At 49.2% G+C, this 20,282-nt stretch overlaps 8 protein-coding genes across 8 annotated transcripts; 4 read left to right on the top strand and 4 right to left on the bottom strand.

Annotated features, from left to right (window-relative positions):
• Positions 1 to 1,351: 1,351 nt before the first annotated feature.
• FSUBG_5019 (ribosomal L5 precursor mitochondrial) lies at positions 1,352 to 2,518 on the top strand (the record flags this gene model as incomplete). Its single annotated transcript, XM_036683071.1, has 3 exons — positions 1,352 to 1,593; positions 1,649 to 2,342; positions 2,393 to 2,518. The coding sequence occupies 3 exons, from the start codon at positions 1,352 to 1,354 to the stop codon at positions 2,516 to 2,518; spliced, it is 1,062 nt and encodes a 353-aa protein (XP_036539498.1).
• Positions 2,519 to 2,783: 265 nt separating this feature from the next.
• FSUBG_5018 (nucleotide exchange factor Fes1) lies at positions 2,784 to 3,425 on the bottom strand (the record flags this gene model as incomplete). Its single annotated transcript, XM_036683070.1, has 1 exon — positions 2,784 to 3,425. One exon carries the CDS (start codon positions 3,423 to 3,425, stop codon positions 2,784 to 2,786), a length of 642 nt encoding a protein of 213 aa, XP_036539497.1.
• A 2,897-nt stretch (positions 3,426 to 6,322) lies between these two features.
• Positions 6,323 to 7,815, top strand: FSUBG_5017 (actin; the record flags this gene model as incomplete). Its single annotated transcript, XM_036683069.1, has 5 exons — positions 6,323 to 6,456; positions 6,515 to 6,570; positions 6,668 to 6,698; positions 6,764 to 7,535; positions 7,585 to 7,815. The coding sequence occupies 5 exons, from the start codon at positions 6,323 to 6,325 to the stop codon at positions 7,813 to 7,815; spliced, it is 1,224 nt and encodes a 407-aa protein (XP_036539496.1).
• Positions 7,816 to 8,242: 427 nt separating this feature from the next.
• Positions 8,243 to 8,883, bottom strand: FSUBG_5016 (polypeptide chain release factor; the record flags this gene model as incomplete). The annotated part of the gene is made up of 2 exons (XM_036683068.1): positions 8,243 to 8,620; positions 8,701 to 8,883. 2 exons carry the CDS (start codon positions 8,881 to 8,883, stop codon positions 8,243 to 8,245), a joined length of 561 nt encoding a protein of 186 aa, XP_036539495.1.
• Positions 8,884 to 9,394: 511 nt separating this feature from the next.
• FSUBG_5015 (uncharacterized protein) lies at positions 9,395 to 9,804 on the top strand (the record flags this gene model as incomplete). Its single annotated transcript, XM_036683067.1, has 2 exons — positions 9,395 to 9,500; positions 9,566 to 9,804. The coding sequence occupies 2 exons, from the start codon at positions 9,395 to 9,397 to the stop codon at positions 9,802 to 9,804; spliced, it is 345 nt and encodes a 114-aa protein (XP_036539494.1).
• A 338-nt stretch (positions 9,805 to 10,142) lies between these two features.
• Positions 10,143 to 12,785, bottom strand: FSUBG_5014 (elongator complex 2; the record flags this gene model as incomplete). The annotated part of the gene is made up of 4 exons (XM_036683066.1): positions 10,143 to 10,299; positions 10,361 to 11,363; positions 11,430 to 12,552; positions 12,654 to 12,785. The coding sequence occupies 4 exons, from the start codon at positions 12,783 to 12,785 to the stop codon at positions 10,143 to 10,145; spliced, it is 2,415 nt and encodes an 804-aa protein (XP_036539493.1).
• Positions 12,786 to 13,330: 545 nt separating this feature from the next.
• On the top strand, positions 13,331 to 14,087 carry FSUBG_5013 (ubiquitin-like modifier 1; the record flags this gene model as incomplete). Its single annotated transcript, XM_036683065.1, has 3 exons — positions 13,331 to 13,380; positions 13,650 to 13,814; positions 13,970 to 14,087. The coding sequence occupies 3 exons, from the start codon at positions 13,331 to 13,333 to the stop codon at positions 14,085 to 14,087; spliced, it is 333 nt and encodes a 110-aa protein (XP_036539492.1).
• A 2,882-nt stretch (positions 14,088 to 16,969) lies between these two features.
• FSUBG_5012 (finger AZF1) lies at positions 16,970 to 18,482 on the bottom strand (the record flags this gene model as incomplete). Its single annotated transcript, XM_036683064.1, has 3 exons — positions 16,970 to 17,461; positions 17,511 to 17,738; positions 17,787 to 18,482. 3 exons carry the CDS (start codon positions 18,480 to 18,482, stop codon positions 16,970 to 16,972), a joined length of 1,416 nt encoding a protein of 471 aa, XP_036539491.1.
• Between the last annotated feature and the right edge of the window lie 1,800 nt (positions 18,483 to 20,282).

The raw sequence follows: 20,282 nt of genomic DNA, 5'->3' as shown, positions 1-20,282 counted from the left end.
GTCAGAGCCCTTCTTTAATCGCCTGCCTGGCTCTCTTTAGGCTGAGATGATGCACTCACATCAGGACTATAGGCACAACAGAACTGGTGACCTAAGAAAAAGCGGACTATACAGGCGTGTGAGTATGTCAGGCATAGCTAAATAGGTAGACGCATTCGATCGGTCGAAATTGGATCTCTAGTTCGTATCTGAATACGTATGCAATTAGGTCTTGTGCCAAATGAACCGAAAGTCCCTTTAGGAAACTGAAGGCTCTTCGGTCTGGTGCTGCATATTGTTAGCCACAACAAGACGAGTTCCTGATGGCCTGGGAAGCCTGATCTAGGCATTCATGGCCTGCAAATCTTTGATCGTGACGTATAGGCCTTTAAATGTTATCAGACCGCTCCTCTGGACATCTACTATAGCAGTTAGATCGACCGCTGTGTCGGATGTTAACTACCCCATGTTTGTCCGACAACGTATGGTTGTTGCTGTCTTCGGGCCGCCCGATGAAAACCTGGTCTGTTGGGAAAGCCACCTACCTGTATCTGAACTCGGTCGCCAGATCCGTCCTTGTGTACTCTCAAGAAGGACGGAGATAAACCGGGTCGACGGGCCCACGGACATCCCGCGTTCAGCTTTTCGGGTCCATATTCTGAGGGATCTTGGGCTTACATGAGATATTGAAGTATGTCGTCGGACTGTTGCATAGCCCAAGGCCGATAAACGTTGGTGGGAAAAGGAAAAGGACTTGGGCAAAGCGAGACCGTCCATGTTCTCGAGAACAAGACTATTGGCGGCTTCGTAATTATGGTCTCTTGGACTACTGGTTACTAAACCTGGTTTTCAGATATGGGTAATGGAGGGTCGATCGGAGTGCTTCGGAAGTGGTGAGATGCTGGACGAGCAATCAGATAATGAAAAGTAGCTCAAAGGGAAAAGGCTGAATGATCAAGTTTGTATCCCCAGAGTAAGATAATTTGCATGGAACTGTTTTCTTTTTCTTTAAAGCACACTTGTGTGGGAAAATGAGAATTGATAGAGAAGATGTTGAGAATGAAATCCTTAATATTGCAACTCTGGCCACAGATCTTTACTTAAGTATTAATATGACGTTTTCGGTAACAAGAGAAAAGGAATCAAAAGGAACAAGGCTCGATTCAGTAATGAGAGCTATCATAAGTCTTAAACATGAATTTACTCACCTTACCCAGGTATATTCCCATATGGTGTAAGAGCACAGCCACAATTATAGATAGGTACCGCACGTGGCGCAATCAAGCGCTAGCCGCTGAGATGGAAATTTCCAAATCCACGCGACTACCACACATCTTTTCGACGACGAGGAATTCCAACCCACGAGCCCATGATGACCACGATACGAGAAGGAGCTCGCATGGCGAGCACATTGGGACGAAGGCACCTGCCTCTGAGGACAGGTTCCGTTTGTGCGCGGCGTTTTGCCTCGACCGAGACAAACAAATCCTCCGCTCTCGCAGATCTCGATAATGCTTCGTCTTTTGCGACAGGTTCTCCCGACGAAGCGGCTATCCAGGCCTTCAATTCTAGAGAAAAAGCTGCAGAGACGGGCAAAAAGCTTCCCGGCAACAGGTCCGTAGCCCAATTGCTCCCCTCGACTGAGCTCGAGCTCATTGACTTGCGATAGATACCAATACCATCCTCCCAAGTACTACCGTGGTCCTCTGCACCCCGTCCAGGTGCCCAAGTCCTCCGATCCGACTGCTCGAGACTTCGTTCCCGGTCCTTTCAGCTTTCCTCGATTAAAGCACACATACGAAAGCACGATTGCACCAGATCTGATCGCTATGACATATCAGCATACCCCGCCAGGTTCAGAAGTTCCTGTATCCAATAAGGGTAACTTGAGAGAATGGGATGAGTCTTCGCCTTACCACAAGAATCGACCTCGCCGAGGACCTCGAGGTGGTGGCTCTTCTAGGCTAGGCTTAGTGGAGCGCCCAATTGAATGGCACAACGTACCTGACATTGAGGCTATCACTATCAACTCATTCGCTCCCATGGGCGCTCAGAACAAGGAGTACCTGCACGTGTGTCGTGCTGTTATCCAAGCCATCTCTGGTGCCTTCCCTGAGGTCACACGAGTGAAACATGGCGTCGTTCAGTGGGGTGTCAGGAAGGGTGACAAGACTGGCTGCAAAGTGACACTGAAAGGTGCTCAAGCTTACGACTTCCTTGATAAGCTCATTACTCTGGTCCTGCCTAAGATCAAGGACTGGCCCGGCATTGATGCTACTACTGGCGATAGTGCAGGCAACCTGGCGTTCGGTATGAAGCCCGACTGGATGGCATACTTTCCTGAAATCGAGTTCAACTATGACGTGAGTCTGCTTATACACTAATCAAGACATGACGAGCTAATTATGAGTAGATGTACCCTGCACGACTGATGCCTGGATGCGATATTTTCATCAAAACGACTGGTACATCAGATAGGCAAGGCCGTCTTCTTCTGGAGGCACTTGGCCTTCCCTTCTACGGCAAGGCTAGGCACTAAATTACGATAGAAGGTGCCGTTGCAAGGCGTTGGAAACAAATATAAACTCCAAGTAGCTGATATGTAGCATAGAATCATGCACCAAGACGAATGTATCATAAATGAATATTTAAAATTCAGGGCGGATTGCCTATACCATTCTATTTTAGTACCCTCCGATTTCGTCAGTCTCTTGACCCCACGCCCTTTGCTTCAGTCCAACGCCCCAACTCCGTCCCAATGCAGCCGTTTGTTATGATTTGATGTCTGATCTCACCAAAGTCTCTCAAGCCTTGCCGATCTTCTCGCGTAATCCGTTGACCACCTCGTCGACAGCCTCCATGCTTGTGGCATCGACCTTGTCAGTCATGTGACCCCTCTTGGTCAACTCATCTGCAAAGAGATCCATCGCTGGTTGGTAGTTGCGCACCGCTGAGCTCAGCGCATACACAGCCTTGCGACGAACATCGTTATGCTCATCCTCCTGGGTCGCTAGGTTTACAAGTAGCGGAAGCCCCCCCATGGCGAGCAAACGCTCCTGGGTGCGCTCGTTGTTCTGCACAGCGGTTCCCACACACCAGGCTGCCATCTTGCGCATCTCTCGCTCGTCATGCTTGAGCTGGTCGAGTAGTGGGGTCCACAGGCTGAGATTTGCGATATTGTTTGCATTGTCGAGACCCTCAATAAGCTGCTCAAAGTTGTCAAAGGCGATGAGTTTGTCGTCAAGAGAGACCTGCTCAGCATCATCCGATGTGATTATTTCCATGGAGGCCTTCATCAGGTCGGCGTCAGAGGGCCCGCCCATGAGCGATGCCATGAGTTCTGGTGTGAGTTGTGTGGTGGGAGCTGGGGCATTGGGGTCATTTTTGGTGGCGTCTGATTGCTCAATACTCCATTTGAGGAGTTCGTTAAGTCGTTTGTCATCCATGTTTCCTTGTTGTTGTAGTGTGTTTTGTGATATGTTGTTTGAGCTGAGTTTGTTGAAGGAGTAAGAACAAAAAACATTAATCTTTTGATATTGCTGTCAATTTTCGACTTTACCAAGCATATCGATTAGAATTTGCCCATTTCTGGAATCTTCAAGAAGACTCTAGTCCGAAAAAGGCCTAGCTCAAGACATATACACAGAATGCCAATTCTCCATCAGTCGACCAATTGTTCTCTCACAATTCTATCATGATACATTGCGGCCCAATGAGTGCCTTATGATGACTTGTACATACATAATTTCAGGTCAAAGAGCATATGTAGTAGTACCAAGCTTCTGCTGGGGATAGACACCGCAATTCAACACAGCAGTTCTACGTGGCAGAGAAATATTTCATCATAGCTCCCCTCCAGCTCAGCAAAACTGCCCCACCTTGCAAGGTTGCCCCTCATCGATGCTTTTGTGGCCGAAACGGGAGAACGAGCTTACAGCGAGAGCGAAAAAACCAAGAAAGGATTCTGTACAAGATACCACACCAAACAGCATGATTGACCAGAAAGCATTGTGGCTGGTTGAGACGACGCGCGTGTATTGCGTTGCGTGACACTTGCAGGTGCCTGGCCGCAAGGCTACCACAATACTGAAGTCTAAAGTCCCATGTTCGAACTAATGGAGCCTAGTCAGTGGACGCATTTCGCATCTTCGAGAGGCGCCGGAGATCCCGCTGTTCGTAGGTAAGTAAGCGAAGACATTCATTCTCACAGCCTGGTTACTGGCCGACTGCTCCCGCTGGTGGGTTTCCCCGGCTGGACTGGGCAGGGGCCAGATACAGGGGTCTAATTCAGAGTTTAGGAGATCTGTTGATTGTGAAGCCAATATTTGACAGCCTCGTGGTTCAGGGGTGCTCATACACAGTATAGCGGTGTTGAAGTTAGGCTGCTAGTATGAACCACACTCACAAGATATAGACTCTAACTATAGAGCAGAAACTCGTCTCTCAAGACAAAGATATAGTACACGTTCAGTACCACATCTTAGTTTGTCGAAGAAGTCTCTGTAGCGAAGCAGATGATACAGCTGCGTAATATCGAGGCTGTTCTCGCTCCCAACAACAAATCCCCAGGGCAGACCAGTCGGAATGGACGGGCGAGTGTTGTCTTTTTAGTAAACGGAACAGGCCCTATCGCGTATTTGGTATGGTTGGTCAGCAAGAAACTTCTTTGATACAAAAGCTCTCTCCGCGTAACTCTGCCCTGAACGAGTACCTGCTTGATTAGCCACTTGTGCTAATTATGGAGTGGAACTCGGGAGCTGGAAGCTGGGTATCGGCCCTCAGGGAGCAAGAAAACATGCAGACCTTGATACAAGGTGTCAAAATAAACTCAGTAAAGGGTATACTAAACTCCACCTATACTTATACTAAGTTACCTAGGTCTTTTTGTCATTTAGGATCGAAGTGTTGAGTTTTCTTTCCTCCCCTAGACCGGTTCCAATCTGCGGAGCATCTGGAGATTTGGCATGGAGATAACAACCCCCTTTTCAGTGATTGAGCCCAAGTGCTTGGAAGTCTTGGGATTAGACATTCCGCTTATGGATGAGCCTCACCCAGGAATGAAGATTGGACATCATCTGTGAGCTATGTGTGGCTGGGGCTGGCCTGAACAGGAGCTATTTGCGTAGACCCTCTCGATGATACAAAAATGCCTAGGCTGGTATGCTATTTACAAAGTCACTGATGTCCAGTAGAATGCCACTCTGAAGAAAGAGTCCTCAGCTGAAACGCTCACATACTTTGCCAAGAAAAATAAAAGGAAGCCTCAGAGGCTGCAGCATTAAAAAGTTCCCTAGCTGACGTCTTCGCCAGCTCGCGTGGCGGTGGATGAAGTTCTGCTTACGACGTCACCTTGTGCAGAAAGGATAAAGTCAGGACGGTGAAGCGGCCTGTTTTACTGTGTCGGGGCGTGCTTGTAAATGTCTAGGAGCTTGATAGAACATTACTACCTGATCCAAAGGAATCACTAGATATTCTGACCTTGAATCACGACCACTTGCCTCGACATCAATTCTACAAGGAAATTTGGCGATCACGAACCTCTATCCGTAATACTTTTGTAGGTAAGCTCTCCACCTCAGCCACCGCTATAACCATTCCACTGCGACCGCTGCTCTGCAACCACTGGGACAAAGTTGCTCTCAGGGCATCCTTCTCTGCACTACGACCACCACGAACCAATCAGTAAAGCGGCGAGCAGCTTGGAAAGACCTGTTTTTCTGGTTGCCCCGCCTCTATTTCCCCCCTAGTAGTGAATAGCAAGAGTGCAGCTCTCGCTCCTGCTCTAGACTGTGCCTCGTCTGCTCAGTTTCCCTACCCAATTCTGGTAGGCGGTCTCTTCAGGTTGCCCCCCCCCCTTGTCCCCAAAGTGTCCACCTCAGCAATTCGGGGCCCGCCCACAACTTTCTTGTGACAGCGTCGCCCGGCGATACTTGTCTCCTTTCCCCCTCCCCCATTCTCCTGCCTCCGTCTCTTTCCCTCTCCCATTCCATTCCAAACTACTTCTCTTCAACTCTTCTAACCCCCGACCTCCGTCTCCTTCTCCATTCAACGTCTCTTTTCCTGTAAGCTTGCTCTTCCACCTACTGATTACTACATCTTTCGTCTCTCTTCTTTAATAGCTCTTCGTCTTTTCTTCTTTGATTCTTGGCCGCTAATCCCGTTTCTGGACAGCTTTCCCATACACACACCGTAATCCACAGCCATGGAGGGTACGTCGCATCATACCGCGTCGCTGCATCGTCGGATCCAAACAATCCGTTTTGAGCATCGCGAAGATCATCTCCAGACTCATGCTGACTTGTATTTCGCTTTATAGAAGAAGTTGCTGCTCTCGTCATCGACAATGGGTAAGCTCCCCCCGCCTGTCTCACCGACCTCTGGACTATCTCTCGCCGCCTCTCTGTTCCTGGACCAGATCTGCCACCGCATCGTCCGATGCCCGACACCGGCCTCGACATTGATGTTTGGGAGTGTTTGGTCTTTGAATTGGTGCAGAGCGATCTCAGCATGTCCATTATAGCTAACTTGATATCAGTTCGGGTATGTGCAAGGCCGGTTTCGCCGGTGATGATGCTCCCCGAGCTGTTTTCCGTGAGTACCCCACTTTCTAGCCTCTGCGCCCAAAGAGTTGATATCGCATGTCCTGGGCGCAAGTTAATCAGAACCCAAATTCTAACATTTTAAACAGCTTCCATTGTCGGTCGCCCCCGTCATCATGGGTAAGTTGGAGCTACAGCGGCAATTCTGCTGCCTCCTTGGTGGCTGGCCACTGACAAGTTTTCAGTATCATGATCGGTATGGGTCAGAAGGACTCGTATGTTGGTGATGAGGCTCAGTCCAAGCGTGGTATCCTCACTCTGCGATACCCCATTGAGCACGGTGTTGTCACCAACTGGGACGACATGGAGAAGATTTGGCACCACACCTTCTACAACGAGCTGCGTGTCGCCCCCGAGGAGCACCCCGTCCTGCTCACCGAGGCTCCCATCAACCCCAAGTCCAACCGTGAGAAGATGACCCAGATTGTCTTCGAGACATTTAACGCCCCAGCTTTCTACGTCTCCATCCAGGCTGTTCTGTCTCTGTACGCCTCCGGTCGTACCACCGGTATCGTTCTGGACTCTGGTGATGGTGTCACTCACGTTGTCCCCATTTACGAGGGTTTCGCCCTTCCCCACGCCATTGCCCGTGTCGACATGGCTGGCCGTGATCTTACCGACTACCTCATGAAGATTCTTGCTGAGCGCGGTTACACTTTCTCTACCACCGCTGAGCGAGAAATCGTCCGTGACATCAAGGAGAAGCTTTGCTACGTCGCCCTCGACTTCGAGCAGGAGATCCAGACTGCTGCCCAGAGCTCCAGCCTGGAGAAGTCCTACGAGCTTCCCGATGGTCAGGTTATTACTATTGGTAACGAGCGATTCCGTGCTCCTGAGGCTCTCTTCCAGCCTTCCGTCCTTGGTCTTGAGAGCGGTGGTATCCATGTCACCACCTTCAACTCCATCATGAAGTGTGATGTCGATGTCCGAAAGGATCTTTACGGCAACATTGTCATGGTAAGTTTCGTGAGAATGGGCTGTCCGAATTTTTCTAACATTCATCCAGTCTGGTGGTACCACCATGTACCCTGGTCTCTCCGACCGTATGCAGAAGGAGATCACTGCCCTTGCTCCTTCTTCCATGAAGGTCAAGATCATTGCTCCTCCTGAGCGAAAGTACTCCGTTTGGATCGGTGGTTCCATTCTTGCTTCCCTGTCCACTTTCCAGCAAATGTGGATCTCCAAGCAGGAGTACGACGAGAGCGGTCCCTCAATCGTTCACCGCAAGTGCTTCTAAGGTATGTCAAGCTCCTGGTGATCGGGAGGCATCTTGCTAACTTACTAAGCTACCCGACCGACAAACCAAATCCTCCCACTCGCGCAACGACGACAAGATCATGGAGGTGACGACAGACGCTAAGCTTTGGGTGGTTGGCAAACGTCAAAGTCGACTCTCATATTTACGAAAAGTTTTTGACATGGTCAGAAGGGTGGGCGTTGCGCTTATGAAGAGATGTGATGGCCCCTTCTTGTAGTTGCGCGTGTAATGCGTGCCTAGGGGTAGAAGCCGAGGTTGACATACAAATACTTTTTTACTTTCCGCTTAGAATTTTTTGAAATGAAACGAGGTGATGACATGATACCTGGTCCCTTGCGTACATTAAGTATATCCACATACATGATATCGTAACTAAATCCTCGTAAGTGCTTCCATAGAGCACTGATCAGTGGGCTTTACTTGTGGTGTCAAGAGGTTGAGAAGTCTGGTAATTGTTTGCGTCGTCTGTGGTTAGGTCACGTCCCTCTGTTGAAGCGGGAAATGTGTCTGACTGCGCTTCAACTTCAGCAGCCGTATCGGCCCTCTCTTCCTCAAGTTTCTTGTACTTCCTACGACTCTTTTTCGAGGCACTTGCAGCTTTCTTTTGCTTTACCTTGCCGACAATAGCCGATCGACTCTGATCTCCATTGCGAAGTTCATCAACACGTTGCGCGAGTAATTCACGGGCGTGCTTCCGGTTCTGGTCTCTCGAACGGGTTGCCTGAGACTTGACGACGATGCCAGTGGGTACGTGCTTCAGCTGAACTGCGGAATTGGTTTTGTTCTATTGTAGCAACTATGTAAGTTGAAAGAATTTCTGAGGATTGAACAATAGCGGTGGTGTTAGAAAAGGGATATGCGCACAATCTTTTGTCCACCGGGGCCGCTGCCTTTGACATAGGACTCTTCAATCTCAGATTCAGGCGGGGGCTTCGGTCGAGGAGGGAGAGCTTTCACGAGGAAGATAGATGTATTGTGAAAGGTCCGTATTGGAAGTGCTGGGGGAGTGCTGTGGCGGATGGTTCGGATAAGTTTGAGAGGCGTCATTGCTATGCCATTTAATGCAGACATTCAACAAGAAACATCAGATGTTTTGTACCAAGCCCGTGAATCAGAGTCGTAATTCAGGTTATAAGATGAAGATTAAGCTGTGGACGAGGCTGATTCGGGCTTCCTGTGCCACGAGGAAGCCACAGTCACAGCCACGAGCCAGTCGCGTGCGCGTATCAGCAGCCACAGCGAGATGGTGATCCAGTAAATTAGAGACCCGCACCCCCTGTAAGTTTCAATACATCGAAGCCTTAGCACTCCCCTGCGGTGCCTCCGGTACTCAATTTTCGGGAGCGTCGGTACGATAAAGGCACAAGGAGCCCAGATAAAGGAGGGCCGGCCCTTCCCTGATCCTTATCCGTATCCTGATCCTGTATTCTCCATTGCCTCAACCTTTTCCCCTGAACCTACCACCTCAAGTCATTCATTTCAGCACACGACAATTCTACGACGACGGCTACCAATATCTGCGATTGAACCACATATTTTGACCCTTCATTTCGACACAATGGCCGTTCTTGGATCATTTCGCAAGTGGTTGAGCCTCAAGCAATATCAGCTCGAGGTCACTTTCAGTGTGTACATGTTCACGCCCTGGGAGAAGTTCTTTTTCAGTATGTTATCTGCAATCTTATTTGTTTTAAGTTGTTGCCTCCAGAAGACTAATCCACCGCTGTAGGCTCTATTGTTTTTCTGCTCTTTAGCTTGACCTTCATCGCCGCCTGTCTTTACCTCCCGCATCACATCTCTTTCCTAGTCGGTCGCGCCTGGTACTATATCAATGGAGAGCACATTGACGTTGTCGAGGTGGTGCAGGAAGCTGTTAAAGATATGTCTGCAAGCGCGTTATCCGGGACAACTGCAAGTGTCGTAGATGTTACAAAGGAGACTGTCGAGACGGTTGTGAGAGAACTATAAGATCCAGCACTGGATCGCTCACGCGGAAATTCTGGAAATGCATACATGCTGGACATTGGCACAGAAATGGCATCGTAACGAGAAGGCTCTGCATATATGAGTCGTAAGAGCCGGTCCTTAACCAAAGGTCCATGAGAGATGGCTCGAATTTCATCTGGGATACGATATAATGGATATGGATCTACAAAACTTTGGCCAATATATGGCTGTAATGATAATACACTGTTACTCGATAATTCCGCTGTTCATCCCACTGTTCGGTCTGTGCAAAGATGAGCAAGCCGCTGGTCTCGAGGTGAAGGAAATGGCTGGTAACGTCGTAATCATGACTTTTGGTTCTATGGATCTGCAGACACCTGAAGATACGCCTGGCTGAAGGCATATACTCTGAGTGAACTATCCTCTCCTGCAACTGCTACCTCAAATGGCCTCTCGGCCCCCTCTCGTACGATAGGACGCCATGCAAGCTGGTGAACAGCCTTGGGCAAACAGTAACTAGAGGTAACATTAGCAGTTGGTTTTTTTCTTCTTATATCGGTGGTTTACGAGCACTTACTTCTCATATACGGGCTTTTCCGTGACATCAGTACCATCCTCGTTGATCAGGCAAAGACTGAGTCGGCCAAGTTCTGTGCCAACTGCCAAGACAAATTTACTGTCAATAACCTTAGGGACAAAATCAACAGATGTTACAGGGGATGCAGTCGGGATGGAGGCTGTCTGAGAGAACTGAAGCTTCCCATCTTGGTTAGGCTTGGCGGCCCAGATGCGAACTTGCTTGTCACGACCAGCAGTTGCGAATACTGGCGCCGTAGATGGCGCAGGCGCCCACGCTGCGTCAAGTACCATACGTGTGTGGCCCTTGGGATTGATCTGCATGAGCTTGTACGCAGCCTCATCCTCAGGCGCGCGCTCAAAGACAGCCCATTGGCGATCGCGTCCTACACTCAGGAGGAACTGGTCGTCAGAGGAGAATCGAAGGCGGGTGGCTGTCAGAGAGTGTGCGGTCAAAGGCGGCCTGAGCTCAGTCCAGCGGTTTGTCTCAAATAGGCGAATTACGGCGTGGTTGGTCGAGCTGGCTTTGCAGGCACTGGCGACGAGAGTGCCATCGTGACTAGCTGCGAGACAAGAAATTTCGTAACCATGTCCATACAGCTTCTCGGTTTCCGGCCACAATGTATGTCTTGAGAGTGTCTCCTCGAAAGGAGGGTGATCAATCTCCAAATGCGACTTTTTGACTATCGAGGCCGGATCCATGGCCTCACGATCCCGGTCATCAATGGGCTGAATTTCTTGGTCGTCTTCCACGGCATCAATTGCCTTGTTAGATAGTCCCAGGACTGGCATGTTGGCGGCATCTGGCATGTTCTGAACGTCCATACCACCACCGATGCCTGCAAGGCGGTTGAGCATCGAGGCAACAGCTTTGGGTTCGCTAAAGACACGCATGAGTTTCTCATCGGCGCCTGAGACGAATTGAGAAGCTCCCACAGAGTCAATACAGTTGAGATCATAGCCGTGAATCTGAGGCCGGGACATTTCATGCCATGTCTCATTTCCTGGTTTATCCCAGCGTGTATGCAGTCGTGTGGTTTGGTCAGAGCTTGTTGACAAGAGATACTCACCATTCTTGGCCCACGTTATACCTGTAACAGCTCTTGTATGCCCAGAAATAGCAACACAGGGCTGCCAAAAGTCTTCCGCGGGGACATATTCCCATCGTCTCCAGCTGCCAGTACGGCCGAGGCAGGCTACTGATTTACCATCAGGAGACCACAAGCCCGTCCAAAACCCACCTGTGCTTCCAGTTGCTGTTGTTGCACCCTTCTCCCTGCTAATCTCACCAAGTCTTGCCATGCTGACCCAGATTCCAGAGCCAGAGTCAGCTTCCCAGATGGCGAGCGAGTTGTCGGCTGATGTCGAGAGGAGCTGTAGCTTGTTGTCATCCTGTCGTTGCCAGCGTGCACTGTATATCCAGTCCTCGTGGCCCAAAAGAAGTGCTTCGAAAGTAACAGAGAAGTCCTTGCCAGCGGACTGAAGACGATGTGCCTTGTTGGAGGGTGACTTTCCAGGGAGGTATGCGTCGCTGGAAGGGTCTGAACCACTGGCAGCAGCAGCGGGCAGCTCTCTCCCCTGATGGAATCTCCAGATACGGACGTATTTATCCTGGCTCGCTGATGCGAGTAACAGATCACTGTCAGGGGCACATGTCTCTTTGGCGAAGCTCAAGCTCCGTATCCAACCCTCGTGCCCCGTCAAAGTGGCTTGCACATTGAACTGAACATTTTCTGACTTGACCTCGGCTGTGAAAATCTGCACTATAGCTCTTGTGCCAGCAGATGCTAGCACCAAAACATCGTCTTCATCTCCGGCGTAGCTCAGTGATAGGCACATGGGGAAGTATTTGGGTGCCGTCTTGACGCTTTGGAGTAGAGTAAGCTGATCATTCTCGAGGTTCCATATTTTTATGGATGCATCTGCACTTCCAGTTGCGACAATCCATTTGTGGGCTCCCTTGATCCTCAAGGCAGCGATACAGTTGATAGCAGCAGTGTGCTCCGTTGAGGTGTGGATGGGCTTGAACTCATCACTATTTCGAGAAGCTTTCCAAATTATCACGCTCTTATCGTCTGAGCCAGAAACAAGAAACGAGTTTTCGTCCTGGTCCCCTTCGGGAAGAAACGTCAAGGCCTTGACAGTGCTCTTATGCCCGTTGAGCAGCTTTGTAACTCCCCTGGGAGATTCCGACTTCACAAATGTTAGTATCAAAACATCTAGATTGTCTGACAGAGTGAGGCGTAAAGCAGGGTATATTGACATTAAAGCAGCAAGGTGACTCGAATACTAACCAAAGGTCGCCATAACGCAATGTTGATATCGGCTCCAAAAGCCAAAATCCCACATTGACTCCAGTCCGCAACAGCGGTCTGTCGGTTGGCCCCCGAGGAGAGATATTCTATGGAGACGGGTCTTGAGCCCATTTTTGTCCCTATCTCGCCTTTCGTCGTCTCTGACGTGAAGTCGTTATTTTTAGAGGTTGTAGAGATGAGTCTGAAAAGTGTGTGCTTCTTGACTTCTGATTGGCTGTAGAGACGTCCTGCTGAGATTTTTGGGCTGGTTTGCTTATGTCATCAGACTCAAGCTTGCAGGTGGCTTCAAACACCACACAAGAAAAGCAATTAATGTCAACTGCTTCCACCAAAGGTCACGGGTTTGTTGTGACAGAGATACCAGTGGAAACATTCTCAGTCGCGATATCATTCTCTCTGTTTATTCACTCATCTCGTTCTCTCTACCGAACTGAACATCGAGCGTTTCCATTGTAAAAGGGTAATTCATAGTTAGCCTCTTACACTACATCTCTTTGATACCTTACCTAGACACAGTTTCACTACTGCCAACCACTACCTCGGGATCACCTTTTATCCACTGTTGCAAAAGCAAAGTCACGGTCAGTTGACAGCAGCAGCATCAGGATCACGCTCCCAGATCGTCATTTCGCTTCAACTTGCACATCTCTGTCACAATGGCTGAATCGACATCGGCCCCCAAGCTCAACATCGACGTCGAGTTCTCGTAAGTCACTTCTCTAAGATTTTCATCTTGCATTTATTATATGATCTATCAGCTCCCGCTTGCACGGTCTTGACTCAGAATCAGAATCAGACTCAGACTCGAGTCCACCCCCTTCTGCGCTATCAAGTTTTCTCCTCGCGGGAGTGTCCACCTGAACCACGCTTGTGCCTGAATCCTCGCTTCCGGCGAGTCTCTTCTCTGCACTCTCTTCGATTTCTTTGCTTTTTTTGGGCCATCCTGTTCACTGAGCTAACATTGTGGCACTGCAGTGGCGGCCTGGAGATGCTCTTCTCCAACAAGAGGCAGCATGCTCTGACCATTCCCGCGGCAGACCAGGACGGGAAACCCGTTGACATTGCGTATCTGATCGATCATCTATGTCAAAATGTCATGGATGATTCTCGCAAAGATCTTTTTGTTCTAGAAAACCACCTGTACGTCTTGGCCACTGTTTGCTCTCCCTCTCCGTTTATGTCTTCGTGTCGCTATACACACTCCCCTTGACCATGGCCGTGTTGGTTTGAACAACACTCCAATTCATCTCCTACCTCATTTGCATGTCTTTGTCGCTAATAGGGGTGGCAATCAGTCGACCAGGTATCCTGGTTCTGATCAATGATGCAGACTGGGAGCTCGAAGGCGAGGAGGCCTATGAGATCCAGAGCGGTGACAACATCTTGTTTGTCTCGACGCTACATGGAGGTTAGATTGCTGCACTCTTCGTCCGCTCTAGGCCTCAAAACATCACCGCAAGTTGGTCAGTGCAGTACCGGTACGGCTCCTATTGAAGAATTTCTACATGCATGCACATATACATACAAATCTACGCATTCCTACATATGCGTACAGAAAACACAACTCCCTTGCATATCGAATTGTTGAGAAATAGTCAAGGATATGGACAAGGCATGCATCGAGTGCATGCGCAGCCAAGTCCACAACAAGGCCAGTCTCGGGCTAACTTCAGGTTTCGACACGGCGGGACTGATACGCGAATGTTAGTTACTTGCTCCTTTGGGTCTCACTGTCTTGCCTTTGTTGTCTCCCGCCTCGCCTTGTCTGCGTATCTTGCCACTCCGATGAAACGACCGTCTTATGTGGACAATGAATGGATCACACTCGTCGCTTGCGCGTGTATCTGCGCCTACACTCCCCGTCTCAACCAGCCCTGCAACGGCTTTTAGAACCAACGTCTCCAGTCTCTGGTCTAGGCGCATCGATCTTAGTCCCAGCAGAAACCCATCTTGCATCTAAAGCACACACACACTACAAGGAACGTGCATTGTGTGCACAAGCAACATCAACGGCTTTGTGGAGGCGAAAAAGGAAAACCCACTTTGACTTGCATGCCTTGCATCTACAGCCCTCAAGACCAGCAAAGCCTCATTTCTCTACAACTTGGGGGGAAAATGAAATGGCGGACAAGGACACGACGGGCCGTGCCATTGCAACGTTATCTACGGCGGTGAAGGGAAGATCCCACCCAAAGTGCTCTGCCACATGGTTGAGATGCAGAGGTACGAAATGAGGCTTCATGTGCCTATGCACGAGAGTAGATCCATTTTCATGTGCGTTTTCTAGGCTCTTTGGAAGAAACTGGCCATCCAGGGGAGAGTGAGAGAAGAGAGTAGAGGCGGGGCGATGAATTTTAGGGGAGGGGGCTAAGCTGTCGATCAAAGCCAGAAAGAGAGGTATGCAGCCCTAATCTACATCAGTCTGCATTTCGTACGGATGCTAGAGGAGGAAAGAATACTCAGGACCTTAATCCTAAATGACAAAAAGACTTAGGCAACTTAGGAAAAGTTTAGGTTAACTTTACTAGCTTTAGGATATCTTTAGCTGAGTTTATTTTTGATACCCTACCTCTAGGTCTGAGTTTTCTTGCCCCTGGAGGGCATGCTACGTAGAACGAGCGTTACTGTAACTATGAGCCATGGATAAACCATTTATTGCTCTCTGTGATAGTTCAAAGTCCCTCAGATGTGGGTAGTCTATCTGAAGAAACCGAGAAACTTCAGGTCATGACTTGTAACTCGTCTCAATAGCAAACGGCATGTGCACCACCATCACATGAATTCACATGGTATCTTCACCTTTCATATTAACCCCTACAATATCGCTTGCATGCTGCCAATATGCATAGTCATTTGGTGCCTCACTCAGGTATGTATGTCCTGTTCCTCATAGACGTTTTCCCCCACAGTGAGCAGTGCCTCTCTTCATATGGACAACCGTCAACTGTAAGCGAGACAACATCAGCCATACTTTACCTGGACTCTCATCTCTCATCTCCATCTGAGCCCCTGACAACTCGATCTCGGCACCAGGATCATCATCCTCCATCGAGGCCTTACAGCTCGGCTCAGCTTTCGCCAGTTTCTATCGGATGACTTAGGCAGCATTACAGCCCCCAAGGTTCCTGATTTGGGGCATCCGTGTTTTGGTTTTCTTGTGATCACCCGCCTTCTTGATCAGCAGCCAGTGACTTAGACTAGAGAGTCCTTCTGAAGAATTCTGCCATCATGTGCCCCTACAATGCTTGGGTGACAGATTCCCAAAGCAATCGTCTTTGCCATGTACTCTTTTACTTGCCCCTTTCATTGCTGGCATTGAGGTGGTATGACCAGGACAGTTTAGTTCGGTTCTTTTGTTCCGGGCTGGAAAGGTCCAGAAAGACGCCGCAAACATTTGAGCCTACGATGGTAGATGCCAACAGGCATCCCCATCTCAGCAGTGATGTCTCGCACTGGTTTGTTTGTCTGCTTGCTTGTTTGTTTTTCGTGTCAGATGTGTCTTTGATCATAGTGAAAGGCTCTCGAAAGTTGTAAGAGTATGTTTGTTGAATTCAAATTATCTACTATCTTGACGCCAATGTCTCGATTTCGCCTCCCTGTGGCTACTTTCGACCTTTTTTTGCTCCCGTTTCATTGTTTCAGATGCTGCCATCTAATTGTGAGTCTAATAACTCGAAATTCAGTATACCAACCCTCGTAAAATGGTCTAATAACCCAGGGTATCTCCATTCATACAACTCCAGAAAGCAATTGAAGCCAGTGCGTACACTCGCGTATCGACAACAATAAAGCAAAAACAAAGAACTGATGAGACGAAAAACAAAAAAGAGACAAAACCTCTCTGGCAGATAAAACCGCATTTTTCTAGACCGCCATAAATCATGAACAAGCCACCCGCTCCCTTGCATCCTCTTACAAAGACCGCCAATTAATAGAATGATAAGCCAAGCTGTCCTTAAACGAAGGAAAGCGGAGAGGTTTCTGCAGAGCTTGATGCAGTTGGTATCAAAATAGCAAAAAGAGAAAGGTAAGGGTGAATCCCCTGCATCATTGTGTTCAGACAACCGCCCAAAGAAAATCAACCGCTTCGTTATGGCCTCTAGGAGAGTCCAGTTTTTCAACTCCTTCTAAAACACCCGCTTCTGTAAATTCTGCTTTTTTCTTGAAAAATGGAACCGCTGTTATGCCTCCCGTATGGTAGTACTGTTGTAATTTTGTGAAATGAAATAAGTGACGCTATCGAGTCATATCCAAGTTGTGCGGTATCTCCGTCTCATGGTATGAGTGATGAGTCCTCAATACATGCGCCCATGGTAGCCCATTTCACGCGTGTTACCGGTCTCATATAGCATGCCGTTGTTGTTCGGTGGCTGGATGTGGTGATGACCATGCATGTCATAAACCTCATAGCCGCCATTGTGAGTCTGGCGGGGCATGTGGTTGATAGGAGTGGGCTGGCCTCGAGTCACACTGTAGGAAGCGAGGCTGCCCGATACAGGGAGTCCGTGAGGAGTCACTGGTGTTGAGGCAATTTGAGGAAGAGGATATTGGGGCACAGCTGTCATGGTGTTGGCAGGAGGAGACCGGGATGCCTTGGTCTTACGGTCAGCAACCGTGCGAGCTTTTCCTCTTCCCTTGATCCCTTTGTTGCTGTTCTTGTAGTGCGTGGCGAAGTATTCAAAAAGCTCGCGATCGGCTTCGGTGACTTCCTCACCCGAGGCAATGATTTTGGCGAACTTCATTGTGAGCTTCTTGAGTGTCTTCTTGTGGAAGTTGTTTTGGTGTGTCTGACAACTGATTAGAACATTTTCTATTCCAGGGGCCATCAACACATACCTTCATGTTTCCAAGTTGTGAGAATGTCTTGTTACAATCGTCGAGAATGCAAACAAAGGGCTTGAGGCCTTGGTGAGTCTGTAGGTGGGCGCGAAGGTTGCCGCGTTGAGCAAAGTGGCGATCACACTTGTCGCAAGCAAAGGGGCGTTCGCCTGTGTGACGACGTCTATGAGTCTTGAGGTTGCCAAGTTGAGAGAAGGTCAGGTCGCAGCCAGGAAAGTCACAGTTCTGAAGGTATTAGTCAAAAGCAATGAGCGCGTGGATGTTCTCACTCACATATGGCTTGATGCCAGTGTGTGTCCGGCGATGAATGTCGAGATGAGTCTTTTGGGTGAAACTCTTCTGGCAATTGGGGCCATCACAGCGATATCTCTTTCGAGCTATCTTGTTGTCCATAGGGCCTGGTGTTCCCTGACTCTCAAAGCTTGCTTCGGAGACAGGAGACATCCCAGGAGTGAGTGGCTGCTGCACTGTATCGACTTGCGGGTCTGCCTTGCGTTGGATGGCTTTCATCAGCTCATCTACTTCTGTTTCGAAGCTGATCTGGTCACCAGGGTTGAGAGTTTCGTTGGAGGTGATGGTCTTTGAGCCCATAGATGGGTTGGTGCCCGAGGATCTGACAGTCGAGGCTTGTGAATCGCTCCGTGCTGGGGAAGGTGCTTGCTCGGCATATGTGTACTTCATCTCCCGTGAATAAGATGGAATTCGACCGTGGTCGTTATCATGTCCCATAGGTCGGCGGTCATTGTATTCTATTTTGAAAGGCGTTGAATGGTGGGGAGGCGTAGGCGGGCCTTGATATCCTCCAAATTGGTAAGGGTTGGGAACCTGGTAGTGAGGTGCCGTGAGGTTGTTCACTGGACCTGAACTGTAGGGAGGTTGAACCATGTAAGGTGCCATGAGAGGTCGTTGGAGAGGACCTGTAGTGGTGGCTCGAGAGTCAAAAGGAATCAGGTGTGGAGATTCCATCATAGTATAGTCGCCAGGAAGTTGTTGTGACCAACGCCCCCAGTTGGGAGCGTCTGACGATTGAGCTGTAAGGGCCATTTGCCAGTTCAGATCAGTCCTGCTCTCAAAGCAAGACTGATGATTTCAGTTGCTTGGACTGATTAAGACGGAGCAAGTCAAGAAAGACTTGGTGTTGGTTGAGATGATCAAGAAGGGCCGGAGCAGAATGTATGAAGGCGACAAGAGGGGGACCTGGACTATAATAGAAGAATAGATATGATGTAGAAAGAAGCGATTGTATAAGGATTTCAGGTCTTGGTATAGTTCTCTGTGAGACAGACTTGACTAGATGGCAAAGAAATTCAGAGGAAAGACCCAAGTATATATCCTCTGGCTTCAGAAGATAAGTTGATGTGCGACAAGGGTCAAAATAACTTGGAGCCAATAGAACGGCAGAGGTCGGAGATCCTCCTCAAGGCGGGTCTACCAAGTCTAGTACTCTATGTGACCAGGCCCTGGGATTGTAACAGAAAGTAGCCCGGGTCTCGTCATTAAGCTGGCCTGCGTCGTAGAGTGAGAACTTCAAACCCCTCCCCACGCGCGGGTACCAGGCATGGGCATGGGCTGGGGGTGGGTGGTCGATCTAGTCAGGGCGCCGCAAAGCCTGAGTGAGGATGGGGTTTCTGGGTCGAAAAGATGATCAAACGGAGGGGTGAGGAACAAGAGCTTGCTTTTGGGAGATGGACAAAAACTAATCCATGTCTAGCTCCTCTATCTAGACTGGACCCCAAGCAGTTGTCTCTATCATTTTGATATCTGAACCAGCCAGGTTCAGAGCCACAGTTGAGACATTAGTAGTGAGCAACAGCAAGGGGAAACAGACCCCCGGGAATTTTCATGGGAGAGAGCTGAGTTGATCTCTCTGTTTTCTCAATGCTAAATCGATCTCACTTGGCTCCGTCGATTTGGGCGGCCGCCAGGTCCATGAAAGCAAAATAGAGATTGGGCCTGAGCCTTTAATGTTCTCCTTTTAGAGTCTTTACTTGGGAACGAGCTAAAGCTATGCCTCAAGTCTGAAGGCGCGATTGAGGTTCAACTCAGTCAGCTTCAAGCCTGTATAACAAAGTCGTCTTCCTCATCTTGGGAGACTTGATGTCAAGTTTAAAGACGTGTGGGTGTGGCATTGGGATGCGGGATCTTGACAAGGGTCTTCTTGCGCTAAAAAGGACGCCGCTCCTGGGGAGGGCTTTGGAGTTTGGACAGGGGGTGGAGGGGTGTTCGTGGGCGTGTGTTCAGGAACAACCATGACTGAATTACTTCAAGGGATATCCCTGAACCCGGGGACATAATCTCGAATTTTTCATCCTCTCCGTCAAGGCCTCGCCCAGCCGGACGCCGCCGGTGTAGTGTTTGAGCTTCAGCGCGATACCCGGCTGCTGGAGCCGGTTGCTGGCATCGGCAGACATCAGTTACTGCTGCTGATGGATTATAGGATCTATTTAGAACTGTAACTGAGCTTGTGAGATTCTTCAGTGTGACAATTCTGGCGATGTTGGCTCTGACGTTTCTCAGCTGTGATAATTTAACCGCTAGTTGGGCTATGATACAGTCAAATCCGGTCTCCCACCGGATACAACGTTCAGGAAACTGTTATGAGTCTCGAGTTGCATCCACTGCCGGCTCATATTATAGGATCCGCAAGGCGGCTCCGTGTCTTCGAGCTGTGTTCTTCTTTCAAGTGCACAATGTGACGGCGGCTTCCGCTGCCAACAGGGCCTGTTGATTTGGACTGCTACTGCGGGCCCATTAATCCCGCTGCCCATC

Source organism: Fusarium subglutinans (assembly GCF_013396075.1).
Source record: "Fusarium subglutinans strain NRRL 66333 chromosome Unknown NRRL66333_c0000045, whole genome shotgun sequence".
Classification (NCBI taxonomy): Eukaryota; Fungi; Ascomycota; class Sordariomycetes; order Hypocreales; family Nectriaceae; genus Fusarium; species Fusarium subglutinans.
Note: the sequence above shows the minus strand (reverse complement) of the source record. Positions and strands in the feature narration are given on the sequence as shown.